The 25,863-nt window shown below is 51.5% G+C and overlaps 1 protein-coding gene across 12 annotated transcripts in view; it reads left to right on the top strand.

Moving 5' to 3' along the window:
- The window catches only part of NF1 (neurofibromin 1), a 1,956,660-nt gene that overhangs the window by 1,132,294 nt on the left and 798,503 nt on the right, over positions 1 to 25,863 (top strand). For all 12 annotated transcript variants that reach the window (XM_085649550.1, XM_085649547.1, XM_085649544.1 and 9 more), the window contains one exon: positions 20,714 to 20,872. In XM_085649550.1, coding sequence (XP_085505676.1) covers positions 20,714 to 20,872 — 159 coding nt within the window. The remainder of the gene's footprint in view (positions 1 to 20,713; positions 20,873 to 25,863) is intronic.

Raw genomic sequence — 25,863 nt, 5'->3', positions numbered from 1 at the left:
AACACATCGGCACCGAGCGCACCAAACGAGACTTCGGTGCCGAACTCGAAGCGGCCGACGTCGGAGTCGACATAAGGAAGAAGGCCGTCGGTACCACCAAACCTGCTCGGCTCCCGGCACCGACGCAAACGACTCCGACCCCAAAGGTCAAACAGCCTGCTGCGTCTCACGCCGCTTCCACGGCGACATCTAAGCCACAATCATCGAAGAAGTCGACGGCCACTCCCGCCCCTCGACTCGATGACCCACCGGCGTCGAAAAAATCCACGACCGCCTCAACTGAACCAGTCGGTGCGAAAGACTCGAGGGCGCTCCAGACTCGACCCATTGCTGCGCAAAGCACCAAAAAAAAAATGGTCCTCCAGGACACGTCGGGCTCCGAGCCAATTAAAGCTCCAGCAGCCTCTTTGACACCAGCCAACATTACTTTTGGCCTGCCACCATCCACGGCCCCGAAAATGTTCCAAATCAGGACACGGGTGACCCATACCACAATCACGCCTGCCGAACACTCTGCGGAGACGTCTCCATCGCATATAATCGACGCCGACACCGGCAGGATGATTATCCACAAACGGAAAATAACTTCGGAGCCGGCTTTGGACTCCTTAAGGATTCCACTAAAAAGAAAGCTGCCTGTGGCTTCAGAACCAGTTCTTTACGAACCTTTCCACTCACCCTACCAGGATCCACAATCCTTCTCTCCCACACACTCCGACACGGATGCGTTGGGGGACTACATGGGTGACCAGGTCCCTACCCCGGAGACATGGACCCTGACGGCCAGCAAGACCCTGATCAAACTTGGGATGACCCTGTGGACCCAGGTGCACCTATGGATGCACAAGACCCGCAACTCTATGGAGCAAAAACATCTCCCACAGAGGACACGGCAGCATTCAACGCTCTATTTGAACGTGCTGCGGCCAATCATGGGGTGCAACTTCACTCGGACACCGTCGAGGACGACTTTCTTATGGATACTTTTGCTTCCTCAGAAAGAAATATAAAAACTCTACCCATGTTGAAGGGTGTCCTCAAACCAGCAAAGGACATCTTCAAGGAACCCACCAGGGCAAGAGTGATAAACCCCAGGATCGACAAAAAATACAGATCAGCGCCTGGGGACCCTACTTACATCAGAGGCCAATTACCTCTGGATTCCATTGTCGTTGCGAATGCTCGCAAGAGGGCACACTCACAAACAACAGGTGACGCTCCTCCCCCGGACAAGGAGTCCAAGGTGTTAGAGACCTCTGGCAAACGGATTGCCGCCCAGGCAGCCAACATATGGCGCATTGCCAATACTCAAGCACTCCTCGCTCGCTACGATAGAGCGCACTATGACACATTAGAGCAACTAATCCAACATCTCCCTGACCAATTCAGAGAAGGTGCAGAGATCCTCATCAGGGAGGGACAGCTCCTCACAAACGCATCCATCAAGTGCGCGCTGGATGCTGCAGACACAGCTGCCAGGGCCATAAACACTAGCGTCATGCTGCGACGACATGCCTGGTTACGAATCTCCGGATTCAAACCTGAGGTGCAAAACAACATACTCAACCAGCCTGTCAACCCCGACTATTTATTCGGCCCGGAGGTTGACACCACCCTAGAGAAAATAAAGAAGGACACGGACACTGCAAAGTCCATGGGGGCTCTCCAAACTCAGTCCTTTCGGAGCGGCTCCTTTCGTCGCCCCGGAAATAGAGGAGCAGGTAGAGGACAGGGGTCACAGCAAACATACAACAAGAGCAATACACAAACCACCTACGATAAAAACACCCGGGGTGGATATCGTGGCTCCAGTACAAAGGGCAGAGGACGCGGCTACGGCAACACCAGGTCCTCCCCCAAGAACAAGCAGTGACGCCCTCTCCCTTCCTCCCGACTACATAACACCTGTCGGGGGAAGGCTACAAAGGTTCCTGTCCACGTGGAACTCCATCACCACGGACAGGTGGGTCAAAGATATTGTCAAATACGGTTACTGTCTAGAACTAACCTCCACTCCACCCACAATACCTCCAAAAATCGTCCTATGTCCTCAGAGCACTTAACGCTCTTACAGCAGGAGGTGCAAAGTATGCTTCTAAAAGGCGCAATAGAGGTCGTACCCGTCCACGAGCAAGGTACGGGGGTGTACTCCCTGTACTTTTTTATATTCAACTTTGTTTTTATTTAGGAAAAGAGGTGAGCTCAAAGTACACAGCTGTGTGCCTACAACCATTCTGGCCGGCAGCGAACGAAATCAAATTCCATTTAACAAAGGCCTTACAGCATAACATATCACATATTTTCCCCTTCCGGTTCTCTGCCTTCAGCGTATCATACCCAGAGCGCCCACCACCCCATATCCTACCTAAAGCCGCGTAAGCGCCCGCTGGGGGGGCGGGTAGGGCAAGTGTAGCTGGTGTTGCACGGCAATCTCCGACACGGATCCCACAGCTGGGGGCCACCCAGCCGCTAGGCCGGGGCTGCTGCGTGCCGCGTGTGTATACAATGTGTTGGGTAGCTCATGTATGGTAGTGTAGTGTCCCGATGTAAGCGCGTAAAGTCGGAAGGGGTTGGATGGAGGAGCGTCGCGCCACCGCATTGGGTTGTCAAGGCCCTATTACCGCACTTAACCTCTACACGTCCTGAAGACAGGACAAACTAAGTAAACAGAGAGCGGGGGGGGATGTGGCGGGGGGAGGGGGAGAGCGGCGGAGAAGGGGAAGCAGAACGGCAGGCACCGCAGCGGGGTGGAAAGGGAAGTCCAAGTCTAAGGGACGCAGCCTGTGGGGAAGCATGTCTGCACCGTGATAGGGTCCGACCCCGGTAAGCCCACCCGCAGCTAGGGACCCCCCAACGTCGAGGGTGTCAATGCCACCGGCCGTGTGAGAACCTCGGAGCGCGTCAGGGAGATCTCGTCGTCAAACAGTTTCAAGGCCCGCAGTCTCGGCGGTTTCATTCGCGCGTGTTCTATCCTGCCCAAATGGTCCACCAGGGGAGACCAGAGGGTCTTAAACCTGGTATCTCTAAACTGAAGGCGGGCTGTAAGCAGTTCCATCGCCAAAACCTGCCAAAGATGAGCGAACCACACGTTGATGGACGGTGTCTCCGCCTTCTGCCAGTACACCGCCACCGTTTGTTTTGCAGCACCTAGCATATGAAGGCTCAGGTGCCAATCACGGCCTGTCATCGCCCTTCGCGACGTCGGCCGAAGGCCCAAAATAATCGTGAGGGGGTCCTCTGGCAGGGGGTAGCCCAGCACCCTCTTGATGTGGCTGAGGACTTCCTTCCAATAGGTAGTCAGACTCGGGCATGTCCACCAAATATGGATAAAGTCTCCTGGCGCTTGGGTACAGCGCCAGCACAGCGGGGACACCTTGGGGAACATCTTCTGCAGTCGGACAGGGGTGTAGTACCACTGGGTCATCACCTTGTAGGCCGATTCCTGTTGGGGAATGCTGCGGAAGGTTTTAGGGATATCGCTCCAGAGCCTCGTCCACTGGGCGGGATTAATCCCGGAGCCCGAAAGATTCTGCCATCGCTCTTGGTACGGGTGTAGGCCTGGCCGCTGAGAATGCTGGAGCACTTTATAGACTCGAGAGACTAGGCCCTTGTATGAGCCAAACGTGCGCGCCAAGTGTTCAAACTGGGTGAGAGGTCTCGTGGCCGCCTGCATCAGCGAAGCGCCCTGCACCCAATGCCGAAGCTGTGCATATTGGAACTTGTCCCTGTCTGTCAGCCCAAAGTCCCTTTGGCATTGCTGGAAGGATTTGAAGGTCCCTCCCTCGAAAAGATCTCGGATCGTCCGGCAGCCACTTTCCGTCCAGTTCTCAAAGTATGGCGCGCAGCAGGCCGGCGGGAACTGGGGATTGCGAGCTAAAGGGGTGTGCGGTGAGGGGAAGGTGGTGAGGCCCCTGCGGACCGCCACCTTATCCCAAATCTCTAAGACCGTCCTAGTGGGGATCGCCATGTACGCACTACGATGACGCGCCGCCCGGGGCAGCCAAGCGTGATCCCAAATCGGGCGACAGGTAACTGCCCTGTCCATGTGGAACCAAATTTTCTCGCTTTCCCACGCCCCCCACTCCAGGACATAACGGAGGTGTTGTGGTAAATAATTTAATTACCGGAACTTAATTTGATGCGGAATATCTATAATAATAGCTCAGTAAAATAAGAGGCAGAATCTGTGGTATTAGAGGTTCGGAACGGGCTTTATTCCAAAATCAATTCGAATTGAGGACTCCATATTCCATCACCACGAAGGTTCAGGAAGTGAAGGACTAACTTTATTGACAAGTAATCATTTTTATACAATAGGCATTACAGTGAAACAGATGCAGGAGGCGTAACAGTTGATGACAAAGATAAGAACATACATGCGTAATTAAAGTGGGTGTAACTGGGCGTAACTTAAAGAACGTCATCAGGTGTGATGTCACTATAGGGTGGTTCCATGAAAGAATTTCGCAATGTCAGCAGAAATACTTGGCAGAGATGCGCACGCAGCAGCATGACGTGTGATTGACGTGCGACTAGGGGGTGAAGGGGACTTGACATTTAGCTCTACATGTGGAGACAGAAGTCTGGGGTTATGTCAACCTAATCCCAAATCATATCTAACATCCTATGTTTAAAGAACTGTGTTATCCAAGAAGAGAGGTCTCTTAGGATAGAATCTTATTCTATACTGACTATACTAACTGTTAGTGCGTGTACAAGCGTCTAAGTGTCTACACTAGATGCGAGGGCAGAAATCTTCCATAGTGACAGGGCTATGAATTACTTGCATAAAGACAGAGAAGCCGGGCCCTTTGCTCGGTAGCTGGAAGAATGTTTACTTAAACTACTAGACAGGAATGCATTGGGTAGGGAGCGGAGCAAAGCAGATAATCTTGAAGGTGAAATACAGTTTTTGGCAGGCAACAGGCTGGAGTCAGGCACCGTTAGCCGCGCAGGGAGTAGGACAAAGTTCATGGGTACAGATGCGAGCTCAGACTGGAGCTTTCAGAGGCAGAAGGCAAGAAAAGGCTTGATGGCAGAATCAGGGCCTATTCGCCTGGACTGTAAAATGGGATAAATGAACCATATAAAGCCGGTGGCCTTTCATACTTAGGAATGGAATATCCGACCCATACATGGCGGATCTGAAAAAGGACATGTTGACGGTGGACACACATGTGTTTGCGTCTTCATAACTGGAACTGGAGGAAACATACATGTACTTATGGTTTATACATGAAACCGTTGGGGTCCAAGATAGGGGACATAACTGACCATAAAAATCCATATTTCCACAGTGTGACGCCCAGTAGTAATCAAGTAAATTAGGACAAGCAAGGCCGCCTCTATCCCGAGGGAGCTTTAGTATTTTGTTAGAGAATCGCGGCTTCTTACCTCCCCAAATAAAGGAAATCAAGTCCCTTTGTAACCCCTGGATGTAATGTTTCGGGATGGGAGTCGGCAGGGTCTGAAACAAGTAGAGAATCTTTGGCAGCACGGACATCTTAATTGCATTGAGGCGACCAAGCCAGGAAAGCGGCAGTGCCTTCCAGGTGCGCAAGCCGTCCAGGACAGAGCGCCTGCACTCCGGCCAATTGGCCTGCGTCCAGGTGGCTAGGTCCGGCGTCAGGTTGAGACCAAGGTATCTCACGGAGTCGCTCGCCCATTGATATGGGGTGCTCGTCCGCAACGCCGCCGCCTCCGCCTCCGGGATCGTGAGATTGAGCACCCAAGACTTGGCGTGGTTAATTTTAAGCCCGGAGGCACGCTCGTAGGTGCGTAGCAGCGATTGCGCGGCTGGGAGCGAGGTTGAGGGCGCAGACAGCGTGAGGAGGAGGTCGTCAGCGAAGAGCGCAACCTTATGGTCACGTCCCCGAAGGGAGATACCCTTGACATCCGGCGACTGGCGAATGAGAATAGCTAAGGGCTCTGCTACCAGGGCGAAGACCAGAGGCGATAGGGGGCAACCCTGCCGCGTGCCCCTGCAGATGGGGAAAGGCTGTGTAAGTTGGCCATTCACGCGCACCCGGGCTGCCGGGGCAGCGTATGGGGCCATGATGCGTGCTTCCATTTTGGGCCCAATCCCTACTTTCCGTAAAACTGCTCGAAGGAACTCCCAATCTACCCGGTCGAACGCTTTTTCAGCGTCTAGGGACAACAGGCAAGCCGGGATATCCCAATGCCTGGCCTTTCCCACTATGTGGGCAATGCGACGAACATTGTCTGCCCCCTGGCGTTGGTGGATGAACCCCACCTGATCCGGGTCCACGAGATGCGGGAGATGAACACTAAGCCGTTTGGCAAGGATTTTAGTATATAGTTTAAGATCCGTGTTCAACAGGGCTATGGGCCGGTATGAGGAGCAGAGGGTGTGGTCCTTCCCTGGCTTTGGGATGAGGGCAATCTCAGCCATCGCCATGTCCGGGGATGGCCCTCCCGACTCTGCGAAGGAGTTAAAGAGACGGAGAAGGTAGGGTTGTAGCTGTGGCAGAAAGGCACGGAAGAACGCCACCGGTAGCCCGTCTGGCCCAGGTGTCTTGCCTAGCGGAAGATCGCCCAGGGCTCCCGCTATTTCTTCCAGCGTAATGGGCTCCTCTAAGAGCTCGGAGTGATGTTTACTCAGCGGCTCCCATTCACATTTACCCAGAGTCTCTGTGATCAATGCAGGGTCCGGTGGGTCTCTCTCGTATAGGGAGGAATAGTATTCATGGAACGCCCGAAGTTTCGCTGCTTCAGTGGTCACCCATGCACCTCCCCCCCCCTGTAACTTCGCGATGTGGGCCTTGGCCGCCCTCGCGCGCTACCGCCGCGCTAGCACCTTTCCCACCTTATCCCCGCCGATGTAAAAGCGCTGCCGGAGCGCAAGAAGTGCCCGTTCCGCCTTATTCGTCCGGTGTGCCCGTAACTGACCCCTAAGGACCGCCAGCCGCCGCTTATGGGCCGCCAATGGGCGGGTCTGGTCCATCTTCTCCAGCGTCTGGAGTTCGCGGGTGAGTCTGGTTTCGTACAGTTGGGCCTCCCGTGTCCGCGTGGCAGATATAGCCGTGAGGGTACCCCGTATCGTGGCCTTGAAAGCATCCCATAGGAGGGGGAGGGGAGTCTCCGGCAACTCGTTGTGCTCGAAGTATTCCGAGATGGCCATCTTTATTTCCTCCCTGTCTCCCGGGTCCCGTAGAGCATGATCCGGGAACCGCCAGCGGCGCGGACCGGAGGCGCGAGTGGAGCGCTCGTGGAGTAACATCTCCACATGGGCATGATCGGAGACCGAAATGCTCGAGTGCGAAACCGATATAGTGTCTGGGAGCAAAGAGTGGGAGACAAAGAGCATGTCGATGCGGGAGTAGGAGCGATGTGCGTGTGAGTAAAAGGTGAAGTCTTTCAGCCCCGGGGAGTGGTAACGCCACACATCTACCAAGGTCAGAGCAGTAAGGGATTTTTTCACAGTAGCCGACAGGGCCCCCACGCCACGGAAGCCTCCCCCACAGCGATCTAGCTCCGCGTCCCAAACCAGATTAAAGTCCCCCCCCACTATGAGGTCCGAATCCACCGGGTCAAGATACTCCCGGACGACCCCGCGCAGGAAGGCGTCCTGCCCCTGATTGGGTGCATAAAGATTGCAGAGCGTAAGCCTACGGTGCCCCCTCGTGAGCTCCACCCTCAGGACCCGACCCGCAGCGTCTCTACGCACCTGTGTGTCCCCATGACAGAATCCCGCCCGGCAGAAAATAGCAACCCCCGCTGTCTTGGTGGCCGCGGAGGCCCAAAATCTGAGGAAAGCGCGGATGGGCAATGCGACCCACATCAGCCCGCAGAAGGTGCGTCTCCTGCAGGAATACTACGTCCGCCCCCTGTTGGAGCAGATACCTCCAGATCTGATGGCGTTTGCTAGGCGAGTTGAGCCCCTGCACATTCAAAGAGACGATCTTCCAGGAGGGTACAGTAGTCACAGACATGGGTCAGCATTTGCAGATGTCCCCCCCGCCACCCCCAGCCCCCCCACAGAGCCCCCCCCGCCAGAGGGTTAAGAAGTAATGAGGGAGAAAATCAAAGAAACAGGGGCAAACGAAAGAACTAGAGTCACAAAACGGCCAACATGGCCAACAAGGACTATTCCAGTCTAGGGAGTGGCCAGGCACTTCGGCACAGGCTATCCCAGAGATGTCACTCTCCCAGGAATAGTGGTGGGGGTCCGTCGGCACTACCGCCATTCTCCAAGTTAGAAGGAGCCCCGGGCCGCCGCCCGGCATCAGGAGCTGCAACAGCGATCACAGCGAGAGGGCCACAATCTCTTCCCGCACCAACAGCCGGTAGCCCCAGAACGGGCCATCTCATTTTCCCAAGGAAGAAGGAGCCCGGATTGCATGCCCGGAAGTCCACTAGGGAGCGGGCTCCTGTGACCCCGCCGGCGAAGATCCGGCCTCCAGGGACCGAATGTGGCGTATGATGTCTTGCTTGTCCTTCGAGGAGCGACTAGCAGCAGGGGAGGAAGAGCGCCCCGCCCGGCGCACCCTGGACCAGCTAGGCTTAAGTGAGGCACGAGGCCCCGCGGCACCGCGCACCTTGCTGGCCGGAGGGGAGTCCGGGATCTGGAGTAGCTGCGCGGCCTCCCTGTAGGACCGCAGCACCCGTCGTCTGGACTCCCAGTTGAAGATGAGGGCGAAGGGGTGTCCCCATTGATAGCGAATGTTAAGGTCTCGCAACTTGTCCGTAACCGGCCGGAAGGCCCGCCTGCGTCGGAGGGTCGTGGGGGCCAGGTCCTGGAACAGCTGGATCGTAGCCCCGTTGAATTTGATGTCCGTCCTGTCTCTGGTCGCCTTGATAATAGCCTCCTTTTCGACAAAGAAATGGACCCGCGTCAGGATATCGGGAATCAAACCTGGCCTCCCGGGTGGGCCCGACACTCTGTGGGCCCTGTCCAGAGTCGGTGGAGAGGCGTCATCATCCCCCCGGAGTTCATGCAGAAGGTCCGCCACAAAGGTCATGATGTCTGCCCCCTCCGCGCCAATCGGGACGCCTCTAATGCGAATGTTATTGCGGCGCCCCCTATTTTCCAAGTCCTCCTGCCTGATCTGCAGCTCCACATTCTGCTCCTCCAGGGCCGCTATCCTCTGCCACAGGCGTTCCTGATCCTCCGAACGAGCGTCCAGGGTCTTCTCCATGTCGTCGACCCTGTCTCCCAGCTCCCCCACATCTTTTCGGAGCTCCTTGACGCAGGCCTGGACCTCCGTGCGCAGCGAGCCGATTTCGGACTTGAGGTCCTGCATGAAGAGCGCCATGAAGGACTGTGTCACTGGCTCCGCCGACCCACCAGCCCCTACCGTCTGCGAGCCCGTCGGCGCCCCTCCAGGCTTGTTCCAAAGGTCCTTTACTGTGGCATCTTTCGTGGGCGCCGATGAGTCTTTTCCCGGCTTGGTGCGCGTCATTATGAAGTTATACGCCGCCTCTACAGGGAGACCCCAGCCGCAAGGCGGCCCGTCCACTCAGCGCCCCCGGGGGTCCAGCCAGCGCCGAAGGGTGTACAAGCCAGGTCGAGTCACGTCCAGCACAGGGCTGTTCCACACTCCAAGTCGCGGGCCCTGTCGCAGCGCCGCAGCGGATGTGCCTCAGGTGCAGCAGTTGACCAAGGCCTCGCGGCCCACACCGATAGGAGTCGCCCTCAGGGCACGGACGCCGCCAGGTCGCCGGGCCCACCAGACTCCGACCCAGGGCCCTCCCCACTCCCGCAGGCAGCAAACAGCACAGCGTCCGGCGCTCCAAGAGGCGCGCTGCCCCCGCAGCTCAGCAACTACCTAGGGGGGGTCCGGTAGCCAAGCAGTACCACTGTCCCAAGTCCCGCTGACGCACGCCGCGCCTCTCAGCCCCGCTCTTCCTTAGTGTCCAGCAGGGGGGGCGAGCTAGTATCCCGGGCCCAGTCCGGCCTCCAGGCCCACGGCCACAGCCCGCGAGGGCCGACCAGCCAGGCCGCCCCCGGCCCAGGGCTCAAATTCAGGGCTGTAGTGACCTCCCCCGCTCTAGGCCTCCAAGCGCTCCCACCGCAGCCGCCGCCACCACGAGGACAGCGCTCCCAGGGACACTCCAGCGCCCAGGCCCACCGCCGCCAGGGCTCCCCCCGCTACTTCAGGCTTTACACAGTCAGGGTGAGCCGCCCCGCGGGCCGATGCCTCCCGCCGACCTCCTCACCTCAGGCGGAGTCCAGCGCAGCAGGGTCCGGCGCTTGCTTGCAGAGGCCGCAGCTTCAGCGGTGCAGGGTCCCAAAATGGCGGCCTCGCCCACCGGAGCAGACGTCCCAGCGCCACTGCCCTCGACCGGTGCCAGGGAGTCTCAGCCCCCGCTCTCCGACCCCTCCGATCACCTCCAGGCCGGCCAAACGGTCCTCTCGGCAGGCTCAAGCTCCCGGGCAGTCCACGGGACCCAGCAGTGCTCCCCAGCGCAGATCGCGCAAAATGGCGGCCGTCTCCTCCGCGCCCGGGAGCGCCCAGCGTCCAGCCTCCGGTGCCGCCAGCCGCACTCCCCGAGCCCGTCACACTAGGCAGCGGCAGTCCCCTCCAGTTCCGCTAGCCTCTCGCACCCAGGGGAGGCCGTATACCGGCCGTCGAAGTGCCTTAACAAGCTTGTTTTAGCCGGCGGCAGCCCGGAGCCCCATCAGCTCGCGTCCTACTCCATGCTCGGCTTGGCCACGCCCCCTCCCTGTACTTTTTAATACCGAAGAAGGACGGGTCACTCAGACCTATATTAGACCTGAGACCCCTGAACCAGTACATTCTTTCCGAGCATTTTCACATGCTCACTCTCCAGCAAGTCCTCCCGCTGCTCAAGCAGGGAGACTTTCTAGCCACACTGGACCTCAAGGATGCGTATTTCCACATACCCATTCACCCATCACACAAAACATACCTCAGGTTCACTGTTCAAGGACAGCATTACCAATTCAGAGTCCTTCCCTTCGGCGTGACAACGGCACCAAGGGTGTTTACAAAGTGCCTAGCTACTGTAGCGGCACATCTACGGAGGCAGCACATACACGTCTACCCTTACCTGGACGACTGGCTCGTTCAAGCGAAGTCAGCCCAGCAATGTGCCAGCCACATGTCCCGCACCATTCACCTCCTTCACAGTCTAGGGTTCTCACTGAATTACCCAAAATCCCATCTCCAGCCCGCACACGTACAACAGTACCTTGGTGCAACTATAGACACTCTGGCAGCCACAGCTCAGCCAAATTTAGTGAGAATCAACAGCATGCAAATGCTGATTTCCAAGTTCAAACCACAACACTCCCTGCCCGCGCGAGTGTTCATGCAGTTGATAGGCATGATGGCCTCCTGCATCTTCATAGTCCCACACGCGAGACTACATATGCGCCCGCTTCAGGAGTGCTTAGCACGTCAGTGGAATCAGGCTCAAGGACAGTTGAAAGACCTAGTGTTGGTGAGCGGTCGGGCATACAACTCTCTGCATTGGTGGAATCCACAAAACCTTTGCAAGGGCCGACCGTTCCAAGAGCCTGTTCCACAGATAATACTGACGGCGGACGCGTCTCTCCAGGGATGGGGAGCTCATGTACTCCATTACACAGTGCAGGGACTATGGACACAACAACAAAAGAAGATGCACATCAACCTCCTAGAGCTGATGGCAATCTTCCTCGCTATGAAAGCATTCAAAGTACACTTGTGCAACAAAGTCGTGTTGATCCGGACGGACAACGTGACTGTCATGTACTACATACAGAAGCAGGGAGGAACACACTCTCCACAGTTGTCTCATCTGGCTCAGAGCATGTGGAAGTGGGCCATTCAGAGGAACATGTTCCTCATGGCAGAACACCTCCCCGGCAAAGACAACCAGATGGCGGATCTGCTCAGCAGACACAGCCACCAGATGCACGAGTGGGAGTTACACCCATCAGTACTCCAACTCTACTTCCAGCAGTGGGGTCATCCAGAGATAGACCTATTCGCGACAAGCGAAAACGCAAAATGCCAAAGCTTTGCCGCCAGGTTCCCACATCCACAGTCGCAGGGCAATGCGATAAGGATGAACTGGTCCGGCAGATTTGCGTACGCTTTTCCCCCAGCACCACTGATACCGCTGGTGGCACACAAACTGCGTCAACACTCACTGACGCTCGTCCTGGTTGCTCCAACGTGGGCACGCCAACCGTGGTACACCACCTTTCTCGAACTTTCCGTGGTGCCGCATCAAAGGCTACGGATCAAACCCGAGCATTTGACGCAGAACCATGGAGAGATTCAGCACCCAGATCCGCAACAGCTGAACCTGGCAATCTGGCTCCTGAAGTCCTAGAGTTTGGCTACCTCAACCTGCCACCTGACTGTATGGACATCATTAAGGAGGCCAGGCGACCCACTACCAGAGCTTGCTATGCAGCCAAATGGAAGAGGTTCGTCATTTATTGCAATAATAATGACATTAACCCGCTAGACGCATCCATCCAAAACATTATTTGTTACCTATTACACCTATACCGATGCAATCTGGCGTACACCTCTATACGTGTCCATTTGACCGCAATATCAGCCTATCTGCAGACCAGGCAGCACCTCTCTCTATTCAGAGTGCCTGCCATCAAAGCATTCTTGGAAGGACTCAAACGAGTCATTCCACCAAGCCACCCACCGGCTCCAATGTGGAACCTCAATTTGGTCCTCACACGCCTGATGGGTCCACCCTTTGAACCTCTACACTCATGCGAGATTCAATTCCTTACCTGGAAAGTAGCTTTCCTAGTAGCGATCACTTCTTTGAGGAGAGTTAGTGAACTCCAGGCACTAACCGTTCAAGAGCCATTTATACAGGTCCACGCCAACAGGGTCGTACTACGTACCAACCCCAAATTCATGCCAAAGGTGGTATCGCAGTTCCACATGAATCAAACCATTGAACTGCCCGTTTTCTTCCAAAACCCACAAACTGTCGCAGAAAGGGCACTCCACACACTAGATGTCAAAAGAGCCCTCATGTATTATATCGACAGGACCAAACCCTTTAGGAAAACACAACAACTTTTCGTTGCCTTTACCCCACACCACAAAGGTAACGCTATCTCCAAAGCAGGAATAGCCAGATGGATCGTTAAATGTATCCAAATTTGCTATCAAAAGGCTAAACGTACTTTAACGATTCCCCCACAAGCCCACTCAACACGTAAGTTAGGGGCCTCAATGGCTTTCCTAGGAAACATTCCTTTGCATGACATATGTAGAGCAGCCACCTGGTCCACTACACATACATTTACCAAACACTATTGTGTAGATGTGCAATCAAAACAGCAGGCAGCTGTAGGACAGGCTGTTCTCAAAACTCTTTTTCAGACCGCTGCAGCTGGCACTGGTAGCCGCCGCTAATAAGAGGGCACTGCTATATATTCTATGCACAGATATGAATTCAGCAGCCCACATGCCTCGAACTGAATATGCTACTTACCAGTATGCATCTGTAATTGGCATGTAGGGCTGCTGACATTCATATCGCCCTCCCTCCTCCCCGGCGCCTGTAGCAGCTGCAGCTCTCAGAATTACTGTAAGCATGGTCATCACTTTCTATATCTACTCCATCACTGCCACAATGGCGAAAAACAATCTGAGGATGGAGAGGATGCCCATGCGCACTGTAGTCCAGGGGAGGAGTCACCTATCCCAGGATACTTCGAAGACTCTTCCAGGACAACAACGTGCAAACATCCGGACCCAACACTAGGCGGCGATCTATGCACAGATATGAATGTCAGCAGCCCTACATGCCAAGAACAGATGCATACTGGTAAGTAGCATATTCACTACACATAATTTTAGAGATTTGCCAATAACCACTGTTCCTAAACTCATTGTCTGGCGTGCATTGCAGATCTACACAGGTTTCTTTCATACCCATTTTCACTCTTTATATTTCACTATAAGTCTTGATCTATACTTGGTACACAATTAAAAGCTATTGTAATGTGCAGCTTAGTTGTTGGCTCTGGGTACCTCGGGCTCTTGAAGAACCTACAAACCCGATATATTCACATGACCAGAAGGGTCCAGTGTACGTAACATTATGTTGCTATTGTAAATCATCCTTGTGACAAGAAGGTACAGATGAAAACATCAGAAATGTTTGTTTTTTCCTGCTATTTTTATTTCAGACACCTTGCTGAATTAAGAATCTTACCTACTTTTCAGAAATGTATAGCTTCCTAGCCTCACCCATGGGGTTTCACACGTTTCTTCAACAAACTGAGAGAAGGATGAAAGCACAAAAATTACAGCTCCGTATGTTCCCGAAGACTGGGAAGATCATGATTTTAGCACAGTATACCTTTTGTCGATGCCATTTTAAGGGAAAATGACAACTTTTTTCAAAACACTTTCCCCACTTTTGTAAGAAAAAAAACAATTGGCTATATTTTGGCTATTTTCCTTTTCCCTCCAGGAGAATCAACAAAAACTGGTTGCCTTTTGAATCCCTTTGATGTTGGGGGGGAGGGGGGTGGAAAGAACACAAATTTGGTGTGGATACCTTATGTGGGTAAAAAGTTATGGAGGCCTAAGCCGGGACTACCATAAATAGCCCAAAAAATGGCTCAGCACTGGTGAAAAAGCCTCAGTAGTTAGTGTATTTTCCTTGTGCAATCACTTCAGCTGGTCACATGAGCGAGCTGTACATCAGCCTTTTTTCAAAATATCCTTCTTTCTGGAAATTGTGACTCTGTTTCACATTGGGCAATGCATTCACCCTCCCAACATTCTTTATAATATATCATTCCTCGAAAGAGGAGAAAAGACTTTATTAGCTGGACACAACAGAGCTTTAGCTTCTACATCAATCACACCAAAGACCATTGGCTGGATGGTCAGGTTTTTGTGGGGTTGTCTGGGGCATAGAAAAGTAATCCTGGGCAGAAAATTACTTTGCCTAGGTGGATAGGCCTCTGCTTGAAAATCTGTTCTGCATTGGCCAAGAAGCAGCCTCCTTAAGGATTGAGGGCACATTCCACAAGGACCAAGGCTGCTACCAATGCTTTGGCACACTGTGTGCCTATTATTGACATCTGTCAGGCCATGACATGGGTGTTAATGCATGCATTCCCGAAGCACGCCTTCCTTGAGAGGCAAGTCCGGCAGGAAGATCATATTGCCAGTTAGGTTCTGCTGGACTTTCTGGTCCAAGCCCTCTTCAGGCTGTCCACATTGGGAGGTACTGCTTTGGTATCTATTCTAAAAGTGAGGAATCTGTAGTTCGAAGTTACTTTGCTAATGCTCTTGTGATGAATATTCTATCTAATCGCAGACAGGGCCGGACTGAGAACACAAACGAGCCCCATCAAGTCTGCCAGACCTGCCCCGGAGCAGAGTGGGGGGTTGGGGGCGGGGGAGCTAGCGAGAACCAGCACTGCTTTCGCTTTAGCACTGCTGCTGTTTTTTTTTTTTTACAGGGTGCCGATGTTGCAACACTGCTGTAAAACCAGCCACGACCCCTAGGGCTCTCCAGGAAAACACTTGGTGCCAGATACAGCCAGTCCTGTGGAGTGGTCGATTTTTACAATCTAAAACGTCCCAAATTAGAGATCTGCATTCTGGCACCTCCAATTGTTTTTGTGCACCACTCTTGAAGGCTGGTAAAGAGTCGAGCAAATTGACGTTGGCAAGCATGGGTGGTGCTTTTATGTGTGGCTCCACTCCCTAACTTCTTGGGTGAAATAAAGTCAATGAGAAGTCACATAGCTTCATCTAGCGGTTCATGGTAGCACTGCTATGAAAACGTCTGGATCTAGTCTGACACCTGTGGAATATTCTAAATGTGAGTAATCTGCAGGGTAGATGGAGTATCCAACAGAAAGAGTGTTAATTGAGTTACGTAACTTGTTCATTTGATCAGTCGGGCATAGTATTTTTTTTTAAAAATAAGAGTATATATCGTCCTTAACACAGTGAAACATAGTATCTGATTTTTTGGTAAACCAGTCTCTAATGCATCATCATGCGTCATTAACATTGACTAACCCCCTTCCTCCCCTTTGTAACTTGTCGGGTCTCTAGATATAATTCTGTTCCTGATTTTACAAAAATAATCTTAAATATTGTGCTGGGTCCTACATTTGGTTTGCCTTCCCTACCATTATTCGCGTGGAGCTTACCTCTTTCTGATTCTCGTAAATGGCAGTTTCCAAATTTTCATTCCACATTACTCCAGTTAGTACACTTTAACTACTGTTGCTACCACAGATATGCTGCCTTTCCTCAACTAGATTATGACCTTTGGCTATAAATATCGTCACTCTGATTTCCATTCCAGTGCAAGGTACCGGACACTTTACATACAACATCGTCTAATCTTCATTCGCCATGTAATCTGATACATCTCAATTTTTCAAGGATTCCTACTTGGAGCTCCTTATTTGCAGTTAGACAAGTATAGGAGTAGCAAATGGATCATGTTCCCAGTGAACCAACATGCTTGCTTTATATGGTGCTTTGAACCTCAACATTATCTTTCCAAAATGGATATGTCACGTTCCCAAAGCCCAAGAACAACTGGAAAAGAGGGCTCATCTGACTTGAGATGGTCTCAAAAAGTAAAGTGCGTGCACTCTACCTTCATGCTCATTAATGGTCATTTTCAAACAAGAAATGAGGCCCTATCCCACAAGGAATCCTTATATTGAGCGCACTTTTTTTTTTTTAACAGAGGAAAGGAACTTAAAGCCCTGGGACAGCCCCAAGGAGCACAATGTCTAACAATCTGTCTCAAAATGTTCATTCCCATTATTCAAATTTTTCATTCCAACAGCCACAACACCAGAATAATAATTTCTTCAGGGACCAGGTCTTAGAGTCCTTGAGTTGCATGCTTGCCCCAGCACTGCAGTGTCCTACTCTTCTTGCTTCTCAAGTGTGAGTATCTAAAGTTAAACAGTTACCCATAACATAAGACACCATAGTTATTCCTGCTGTTCTCTGGACATGTGAGGCTTTGGGTGGTCTTTAACCTAGCCCTAGTTCCAAACATCAGTCCTGGTTGTTGACTCCCTCTCTTAAACGTTGCATGTGGAGAATGGTGTAGTTAACTGATAAGTTCTTTGAAGGCTATGTGAAAGAGTATGACTGTCTCTATATGGCCAGTTTTATAGTATCCAAAGATGCTAGACTAGCACCAATAACAAGTATGGAAGCAATACAGTGGAGATAAAAAAGAATGTTGATATCTATGCTAATACTGTGACCAGTGATAAGTAATGGACCAGTGTGTGCATGGACAGTGCACACAACTGTGTATGGAGTAGGCCCTGAGAGAAACTTACATTCCACTAGTGGAGTTGGTGGGATTTGGTGGATTTCTGGCCAAAAACCACCAATCACTGTGTAGCAGATATTTTTCTCCTGTTATACTCCAGAAATGCGAGCAAGATTTTGTGTCCTGTACTGCTATTTTCGATTTCTAGGAGGCCTTCCTGTGAGATTTTGTAGTGGGGGCAGGCACGGCCAAAGGGCTGCTTCTCAAGTAGATTTCTACTTGGGCAACAAAATCAACTCAAAAGGCTGTGCTTTCTAACGCATCTTGTGGTGCAGTTTGTGCTAATTTTGAATCGCAGCACAACATGCATAATTCTGCGCATTGACAAACGATGCAGAATCTCACGACGTTTGCTCTGTTTTCCCCAGAGACGACCCCCAGTACAGACCCTGACTTCCCAAGAGCAGGCAGTTGAGCTTTTCTCCTTGTGATGGAGCAAGATTTGAATAGTTCTAAATTCGTCTTATCCCTGCTGCTTTTCCGTAAAGCAGTCACAGTTTCCAGTTGTTTATTTTGTTCCAGACATGCACCCAGAATTAGAAACTTCATTTTCAGTCACTTGACATTCCTGAAATGTGTATAGTCTCCACTGGAAAGGCTTTTAGATGGAGCCTCTGCAATGTTTTCTTCAAATCCCCCGACTCCTGTCAAGGCGCTGCACAGCATTAGATTGTAATGTGGCAATTGCCACTTGCAGCATGCAAATCAATGGATCTCTTGCCACACCATCACTTAGTAGTCAATGATAGCGGCTCTTTAGTTGGTTTATTGTAAGAACTGCAACAGTGTTGCGTTCTTTACTCTGTACAGGTGGATTCTTGACTTCCCCGGAACTCACAGCAGCTGATTATTGTCCATTTTTTCTGTATAGGTTATTGGTCTTTAGGAACTGTTGGGCAATTTTAGTGGTCTGTTTCCCATTGTATTTGTGTATTAAGTAATTGCTCCTTCATACATCGTCAGGTGACGCAACAGGTCAAGAGTTCAGCTTGTCTTATTAAATCCATGTGATCACTTTCTTCTGCTCTTCTATACCATCTTTGCTACTGAAGAACCAGTTTTAGCCTACTCCTTTCAGGTACCGTTGTTTAAGCTCACCTAGGGCCATATGTAGGTACCTAAATAGCGGTCGGTAACGGCCGAAAATCGGTCAATTTCCCGTTACCGACCGGTATTTAGACAATTGAGATGTAGGAGGCTGGATTTAAGGATTCGGTAATTTACCGATTCGTTATTTTAAGGAATCTGTAAATTACCGAATCCTTAAATCCTATGTAGGAAGCACTCAAGCGAGTGCATTTTTGTTTTAAGGATTCGTTATTTACCACCAACTACAGGTTGGTGGTAAATAACAAATACCTTTTAAAAAGCAATTGTGTGCTTTTCTAGAAATGCCATGTGGCAGACATACATGCCCTTAGGGCATGTATGTGCGCCACATGTGCACACATGCACGATTCAGGGGTGCGACAGGGTGTCAATGTGACACCCTGCCACCCTTGAATATGCTCCCCCTATTACCGAATCGGTAATAAGGAATACCTTCCTAGTCATTCCTATGGGCCTCCAGGCCCATAGGAATGACTAGGAAGGTATTCCTTATTACCGATTCGGTAAATACCGAATCGGTAATAAGGAATACCTTCCCATTCATTCCTATGGGCCTGGAGGCCCATAGGAATGACTAGGAAGGTATTCCTTGTCATTCCTATGGGCCTGGAGGCCCATAGGAATGACTAGGAAGGTATTCCTTGTCATTCCTATGGGCCTGGAGGCCCATAGGAATGACAAGGAATACCTTCCCATTCATTCCTATGGGCCTCCAGGCCCATAGGAATGACTAGGAAGGTATTCCTTGTCATTCCTATGGGCCTGGAGGCCCATAGGAATGACAAGGAATACCTTCCCATTCTTTCCTATGGGCCTCCAGGCCCATAGGAATGACTAGGAAGGTATTCCTTGTCATTCCTATGGGCCTGGAGGCCCATAGGAATGACTGGGAAGGTATTCACTATTACCGATTCGGTAAATACCGAATCGGTAATAGTGAATACCTTCCCATTCATTCCTATGGGCCTCCAGGCCCATAGGAATGACTGGGAAGGTATTCCTTATTACCGATTCGGTAAATACCGAATCGGTAATAAGGAATACCTTCCCATTCAATCCTATGGGCCTCCAGGCCCATAGGAATGACTGGGAAGGTATTCCTTATTACCGATTCGGTAAATACCGAATCGGTAATAACGAATATTACCGATTCGGTCAAATTTAACGTTTTTTTTTTAATGTACATTCTATTTACCTATTCTTAAATACCGAATCGGTAAAATTCGGTATTTAGGAATCGATAAATAGGAATTACTTACATATGGCCCTTAGTCACTAAGCCTGAGGCTAAGACCTGCAGCAGAGGCAGACCTAACCACAGTTTCTTTGGGGGTCTTATGTCCTAGATTTCTTTCTTCATACATTTTTTAAAGAATTTAAAAGTCCTGCTGCCCACAATAGGTCTAGCATTACACAATGGGTCCAGCATTACACAATGGGTCTAGCATTTTACATTCTTCCTATGATATGTCGTGGACTGCATTTTTGTGTTTAATATTGAAGTCTATTGGTGGCTTTCTTCGTTCCTTTAAAATGGGGAGCAGTGTCCAAAACTTATCCCAGTGGATTGTGTACTGCATTTGTCTGTATTGTGGGACTGACCATTAATCCATACCCAAAGCATCAGTTCCTACTTGATTACCTGGAAAATACCTCATAGTCTTCGTCCAGATTTAATGCCTATTCAGAAGAACTTCAAAGTACTATTTTGCGAAATTATTCCATAAAAAGACAATGTTTAAAAAAAATGTAACCTCAACTTTATTGCACGACTTCTATGTGCACCATCAACCAGGCTGTGAGAACGTTTGAAACCATTCTAAATCTGCATTTAGGAAAGTTTCAATGAGGTAATGTTTTTGCCTTAAAAGTAACGCTGTTCATTTTGTAAAAAAAAAAGTTGGCATGTCAAAATATGACCCCCTGATTGTCCACCTATTTCAATTATAGTGCTCAGTAGTGAATCTGGCCCGTGTGTATTTTTTCATTACTTTTGAAGATAGTGGTAGCATTATTCACAACCTCTCTAGCGTGTCTGCTGGAAATCTTTTAGAAATACCAAACTTTAGTAGGTAGAAAGGATTAATTGTAGCTCTCCATTAATAAAACCCTATGCGCCTTTAAGAAATAGTACTTCTCTGGCATATATCTTCTTCTTTTAAGTCTCAATAAGTTGATAGGTTGGTCTGGAGCGTATTACAAATAGTAACTTTGTGTGAATTTACAATGTATGGTTTTCTGAACAGGATATTTAAACACATTATAGACAGTGAGTTTTTAAAAATGTTGATCAATTTTTATTTTGTAGGTTGTCAGCCAGAGGTTTCCGCAGAACAGCATTGGTGCAGTTGGAAGTGCCATGTTCCTACGATTCATTAATCCTGCAATAGTTTCCCCCTATGAAGCAGGGATTTTGGAGAAGAAGCCACCACCTAGAATTGAACGAGGACTAAAGCTAATGTCAAAGGTGAAATAGGGCATTGGCTTGATTTTGAAATATGGGAAAATATCTATTTTCTTAAGAACATCTCATTCAATGTTGAATTCCCCAGACATCAGTCTGTGTTCTTGAACAAAACAGTTCTGCGTCATTTTTTTGTGTCAATTGCCCCAACAGGATAAGTCTTACGAAGCAATATCTGAGTTTTATATTTGTGTTTTTGTGCTGGTTGTGTGAAGGATGTTTAATTTGTGGCTTACATTTTGTATTGTTCGAGAATAATTTAATGGCAAGTGGGAAGTTCTGCAGAACTAGTTTATGTAGAGGGTACATCACTTGCCCATTCCCTTCCCAACACACATTCGCCAGGAAGCGTTTACCATCCAAATCTGAGTTGATTACTCTTTCACTAAGCAAAGTCTGCCAGCGAGTATCTGCCTAGTTTTGAGAATTTATTTTTATCTGTGTCTGAGTCTTTTACGATTGAAGACCGTAATTCTGGACAGTGATCTGCTGTTTGAAAATACAGTTTTTTATGGTAGACTTTAGTATTTGTTTTAACACTTCAAAGTTCTGAACAGGGTTATAATATGATGTGTCCCAAGCTTTATAAGTTTGTGCGTTCTGTTTTCTGCAGTTCACACCCAATACTAAACTACAAATGGCTCACCTTCTTCAGAGTTATTGACTTGGGGATGCACATATTACTTATATAATAGGCACTGGCAAACTTTCTATTATATTCTGAGGAAATCAGTATGGTTCTATCCATGACTGACGATAGTTAGTGTGCTTGGCTCTTCTAGTGTATGTTTGAGAGGAAAGTAGTCCTGTAATGCACTGTTGTTTATAGAGGACGTGCAATTTACTACACACTCTGCTGCAGTCTGACGGATTGTTGTAATTGATAAAATCTTGTGCTGTGTTGATCAAAGCTTTACTCCTGGGAGCTACTTCTAGTGTACTATGCTAACAAATGTATAGAGTCCATGTTTTATTTTGCTATTCTTGTCCCGATTTCAGCTAGGTCTTATATACTGAAGCCAGAGCCACTTATCAGGAAGATAATGCGATCTTGCTCCTATGTACCATCATATCTGAAAGAGACACGTTAGTGATAGATTCCTTAACATATAATAATCCCCAGGCATCAGACTGGATTCGGAAATGTTTTTCTAGCAGTACCCCTGCGCGTCAGTAGGTGGCGTCGTGCGGCTCCACGTCTGTCGCTGGCGTCGTAAGTGCTTAGATGACGTCACGGAGACTACTTAGGCGCCACTCATGCGCACTGACGTCAGTTCTTTCTTTTTCCCTGCCAGCAAGCGCAGATCCGGTTAGAGCACGTACCATAGTCACTTTTTGACTACCCCTTTTTGTCTCCTTTCCTCCTTGGTGCACGTATGGATGCCTGGATTTAAATCTTGTGGGGCCTGCTGTTGCAATATGTCGGTGGCGGATCCCCACGATGTTTGCCTCTACTGCCTGGAGACCGACCACGACTCCCGGTCCTGCCGGGACTGTCGGGCCATGGCCCAAAGGCCTTTAGGAAACGGCGCCGGAAGCTGCTGGAGGTCCGGCACTCGTCCCAGCGCCGTTCCAGGTCCCGTGACCGTTCCCAAGAATGCTTGCGGGGCCACAGTCGTCGCTCCTCTGGCTCCAAGTCTTTGCTCTCGGGTTCGGGTAAGCAATGACGTAAAAAGAAGTCGAAGAAGCGAGTTTGCTCTCAGATGTCCCCCCGTAGGTCCTCGGATGCGGACGGGGGGGGACAGGGGTTCTGCCCCTGCGGCTCCTTTGGAGCCTGGGAGTCCCGCGGCCTACCCGCCTTACCCGGGTCCGTCGGCAACTCCCGAACAGGTACAAGAATTTTTGCTACCTTGGACCGCCTTTTTAGGTCTCGGGCTCCCGCCTGTGCTCCTTCGGGCCCCGCGGTCCTATGTCCGGATCCTGTGGGGCTGCCGGCAGATCCAGCTTCAGCACCACAGGATCGTGCGCCGTTGGCTCCGGTGCCACATGGTCCAGCGCTTCCGGACCCGGCGCCACCCTCGGCTCTGCCTCCAGCGCCACCCTCGGCTCTGCCTCCAGCGCCACAGTGGATGCCGTTTGTCCCGTCCTTGCCCTGGTTCCAGGACCATTTTGTTCATACCTGGGATCCGCATTGGGACACGGCGCCATCTAGGCGCCGTTTCCGACGCGTATGTTCCTTCTCCGGCTCCTGCTCTGCCGCGGCGGTCTGTCCACCATGCAACAGAGGTGGAGGACGACTGGGAGGGGTCCGAGGACCCTCTTGCCCTTCAGTGTGACTCCGAGCAGGACTGGGTGGACGACTTGGAGGACAGCGGCTACCTCGATGTCTCTTCTGACCCGGGGTTTGCCTCTCCCCCGCCTACCATGGAGGAGGGCGCCTCCTACATGATGGTGCTCCGTGGGACAGCAGAGATCCTCAACCTCGATCTTCCTACGGTGGCCCTCAAAACTAATCTCCTCACTGAGGTGCTCCAGACGTCTTCCACTTCGTTGGAGCCCCTGCTCGCCTTTAACAACGCCCTCACTGACGTCTTATTGGGCACTTGGTCACAGTCGGCCACAGGGGCCCCTGTGGATAAGAATTTCGCCAGGCGTCACTGCCCGGCGCCTGGTGACCCCGCTTTTCTGACTACTCATCCTACGCCTGAGAGCCTGGTCATCCAAGCCTCGACGTCAGAGTGCTTTTCCTACGGCCCCGACGGATTAGGACTCTAAGAAGCTGGAGCAGTTCGGTAAGAGGTTGTTCTCTTCGGCCAGCTTGGGGCTGCAGTCAGTGAACACGGCTTGCTTATTAGGCCGCTATTCCCACGCGGTGTGGGATGCAGTTGCGCAGGTGTTGCCTCAATGTCCTGAGGAGAGACACGCTGTGCTGTCCCAAGCTGTTGCTGTGGGTAAAGATGTGGCTAAGTTTGCCAATCGGTGTGGTTTGGACACCGCAGACTCACTGGGTAGGGCGATTTCTACGACTGTGGCGCTGCGTCGCCACGCCTGGTTGCGATCTACCGGGTTCTTGCCCGATGTCCAGAGCTCGCTCATGGACATGCCCTTTGATGGCACTCTCCTGTTTGGCGATAAGGCCGACAGTGCACTGGAACGTTTTAAGGACTAGCGGGCCACGGCCACATCCTTGGGTCTTTCTGCAAAGAGCTCGGCCACTCCTGGTTTTCGTTCCTTTCGTGGCCACGGCAGGGGCGCCTAGGCATGTTCCTTCTGGGAATCAGCGTGGGTCTGGGAATCAGCGTGGGGGGCCCAGTCCACCTCTGCCCCCGCTGCTTCTGCCTCCAAACCTTCCTAATCCGAGCTTTGTGGAGTACCCCACGCCAGTAGGTGACAGGATCCGCCACCACCTCCCCCACTGGCACGATATCACATCTGACAAGTGGGTGTTGCAGATCATCGGCATGGGTTACTCCCTTCCCTTTCAGTCCTCCCCTCCAGCCATGCTACCTCGGTGCCACCACATGTCGTGGGATCACTTGGTACTCCTCCAGCAGGAAGTCACGGCCCTCTTGGCCAAGGGGGCCGTCAAGTGCGTTCCCGGGCCGGAAGTAGGGAGTGGTGGTTATTCCCACTACTTTCTGGTCCCCAAGAAGGACAAAGGGGGCTTGCGCCCCATCTTGGACCTCCTGAACGTCAATCACTTCCTCCGGAGGGAGAATTTCAGAATGCTGACTCTGGCTCAGGTCCTGGCTGCCGTCGACCCTCGAGACTGGATGGTAGCGTTGGACTTGCAGGACGCATATTTTCACATCCCCGTCCTGCTGGCTCACCGGCGTTACCTGCGGTTCACGGTGGGCCAGGAGTATTTTCAGTTTGCCGTGCTCCCCTTTGGCCTTACCAGCGCCCCTCGGGTGTTCATGAAAGTGATGGCGGTGGTCGCAGCTCATCTGCGCAGGTCAGGGGTGTCAGTCTTCCCTTACCTCGACGACTGGTTGTTGAAGGCGGGCTCGCCCCAGGCAGTCGTCAACCACCTTCAGACTACGGCGGACCTCTTGCATTTGCTGGGGTTCTCCATCAACGTGCCGAAGTCGCATCTGAGTCCCTCTCAGAAGCTCCCCTTCATCGGAACGGTTCTGGTTTCACTCTGTTTCGGGTTTATCCTCCCGAGCAGCGAGTCTGGGATATTCAGGCTATGATTCCGATCTTTCAGCCTCTGTCCCGGGTTTGTCAGGATGACCCTCTGGCTTCTGGGCCTGATGGCCTCCTGCATCCTGCTGGTGACACATGCCAGATGGCATATGCGGGCTCTGCAGTGGGACCTGAAGTTTCAGTGGGCGCAACATCAGGGCAACCTGTCCAATCATGTCCACATTTCGGAGGGTACTACACGACAATTGCAGTGGCGCCTCACGAATCGCGATTGGGTCAATGGCAGTTTCCTCTCCCTTCCCCAACCAGAGCATACAGTGGTGACGGATGCGTCCCTCGTGGGATGGGGTGGCCACTTGGGAGAGGCGGAGATCAGAGGCCTCTGGTCTCCGGCGGAGTCCTGGCTCCATATCAATTTGTTGGAGCTTCGGGCGATCCGACTTGCACTGAAGGCATTCCTTCCCTCTGTCCGGGGAGGTATGGTGCAGGTGTTCACGAACAACTCCACCGCCATGTGGTATTGCAACAAACAGGGCGGGGTGGGGTCCTGGACCCTATGTCAGGAGGCTCTGCGCTCCTGGACATGGCTAGAACATCAAGGCATCACCTTGGTGGTTCAACACCTGGTAGGTGCTCTGAACGCCTGGGTGGACGAACTCAGCCGCCGGTGCTTGATGGATCATGAATGGTGTCTGAACTTGGACGTGGTGCAAGGTCTCTTTCAGCAGTGGGGAGAGCCTTGGTTAGATCTATTCGCAACCGAAGAGAATGCGCAATGTCATCAGTTCTGCACATTGGAATTTCCAAGGCGGCACTCTGCGGTCTGTTGTACGCCTTTCCGCCTATACCAGTTCTGCCCAGAGCGTTGGATTCGGCGAGACCGGGCCCAAGTCATCATTGTGGCT

The sequence above is a fragment of the Triturus cristatus genome, chromosome 3_2 (genome assembly GCF_964204655.1).
Source record: "Triturus cristatus chromosome 3_2, aTriCri1.1, whole genome shotgun sequence".
Classification (NCBI taxonomy): domain Eukaryota; kingdom Metazoa; phylum Chordata; class Amphibia; order Caudata; family Salamandridae; genus Triturus; species Triturus cristatus.
This window is presented reverse-complemented; position numbering and strand designations above follow the sequence as displayed.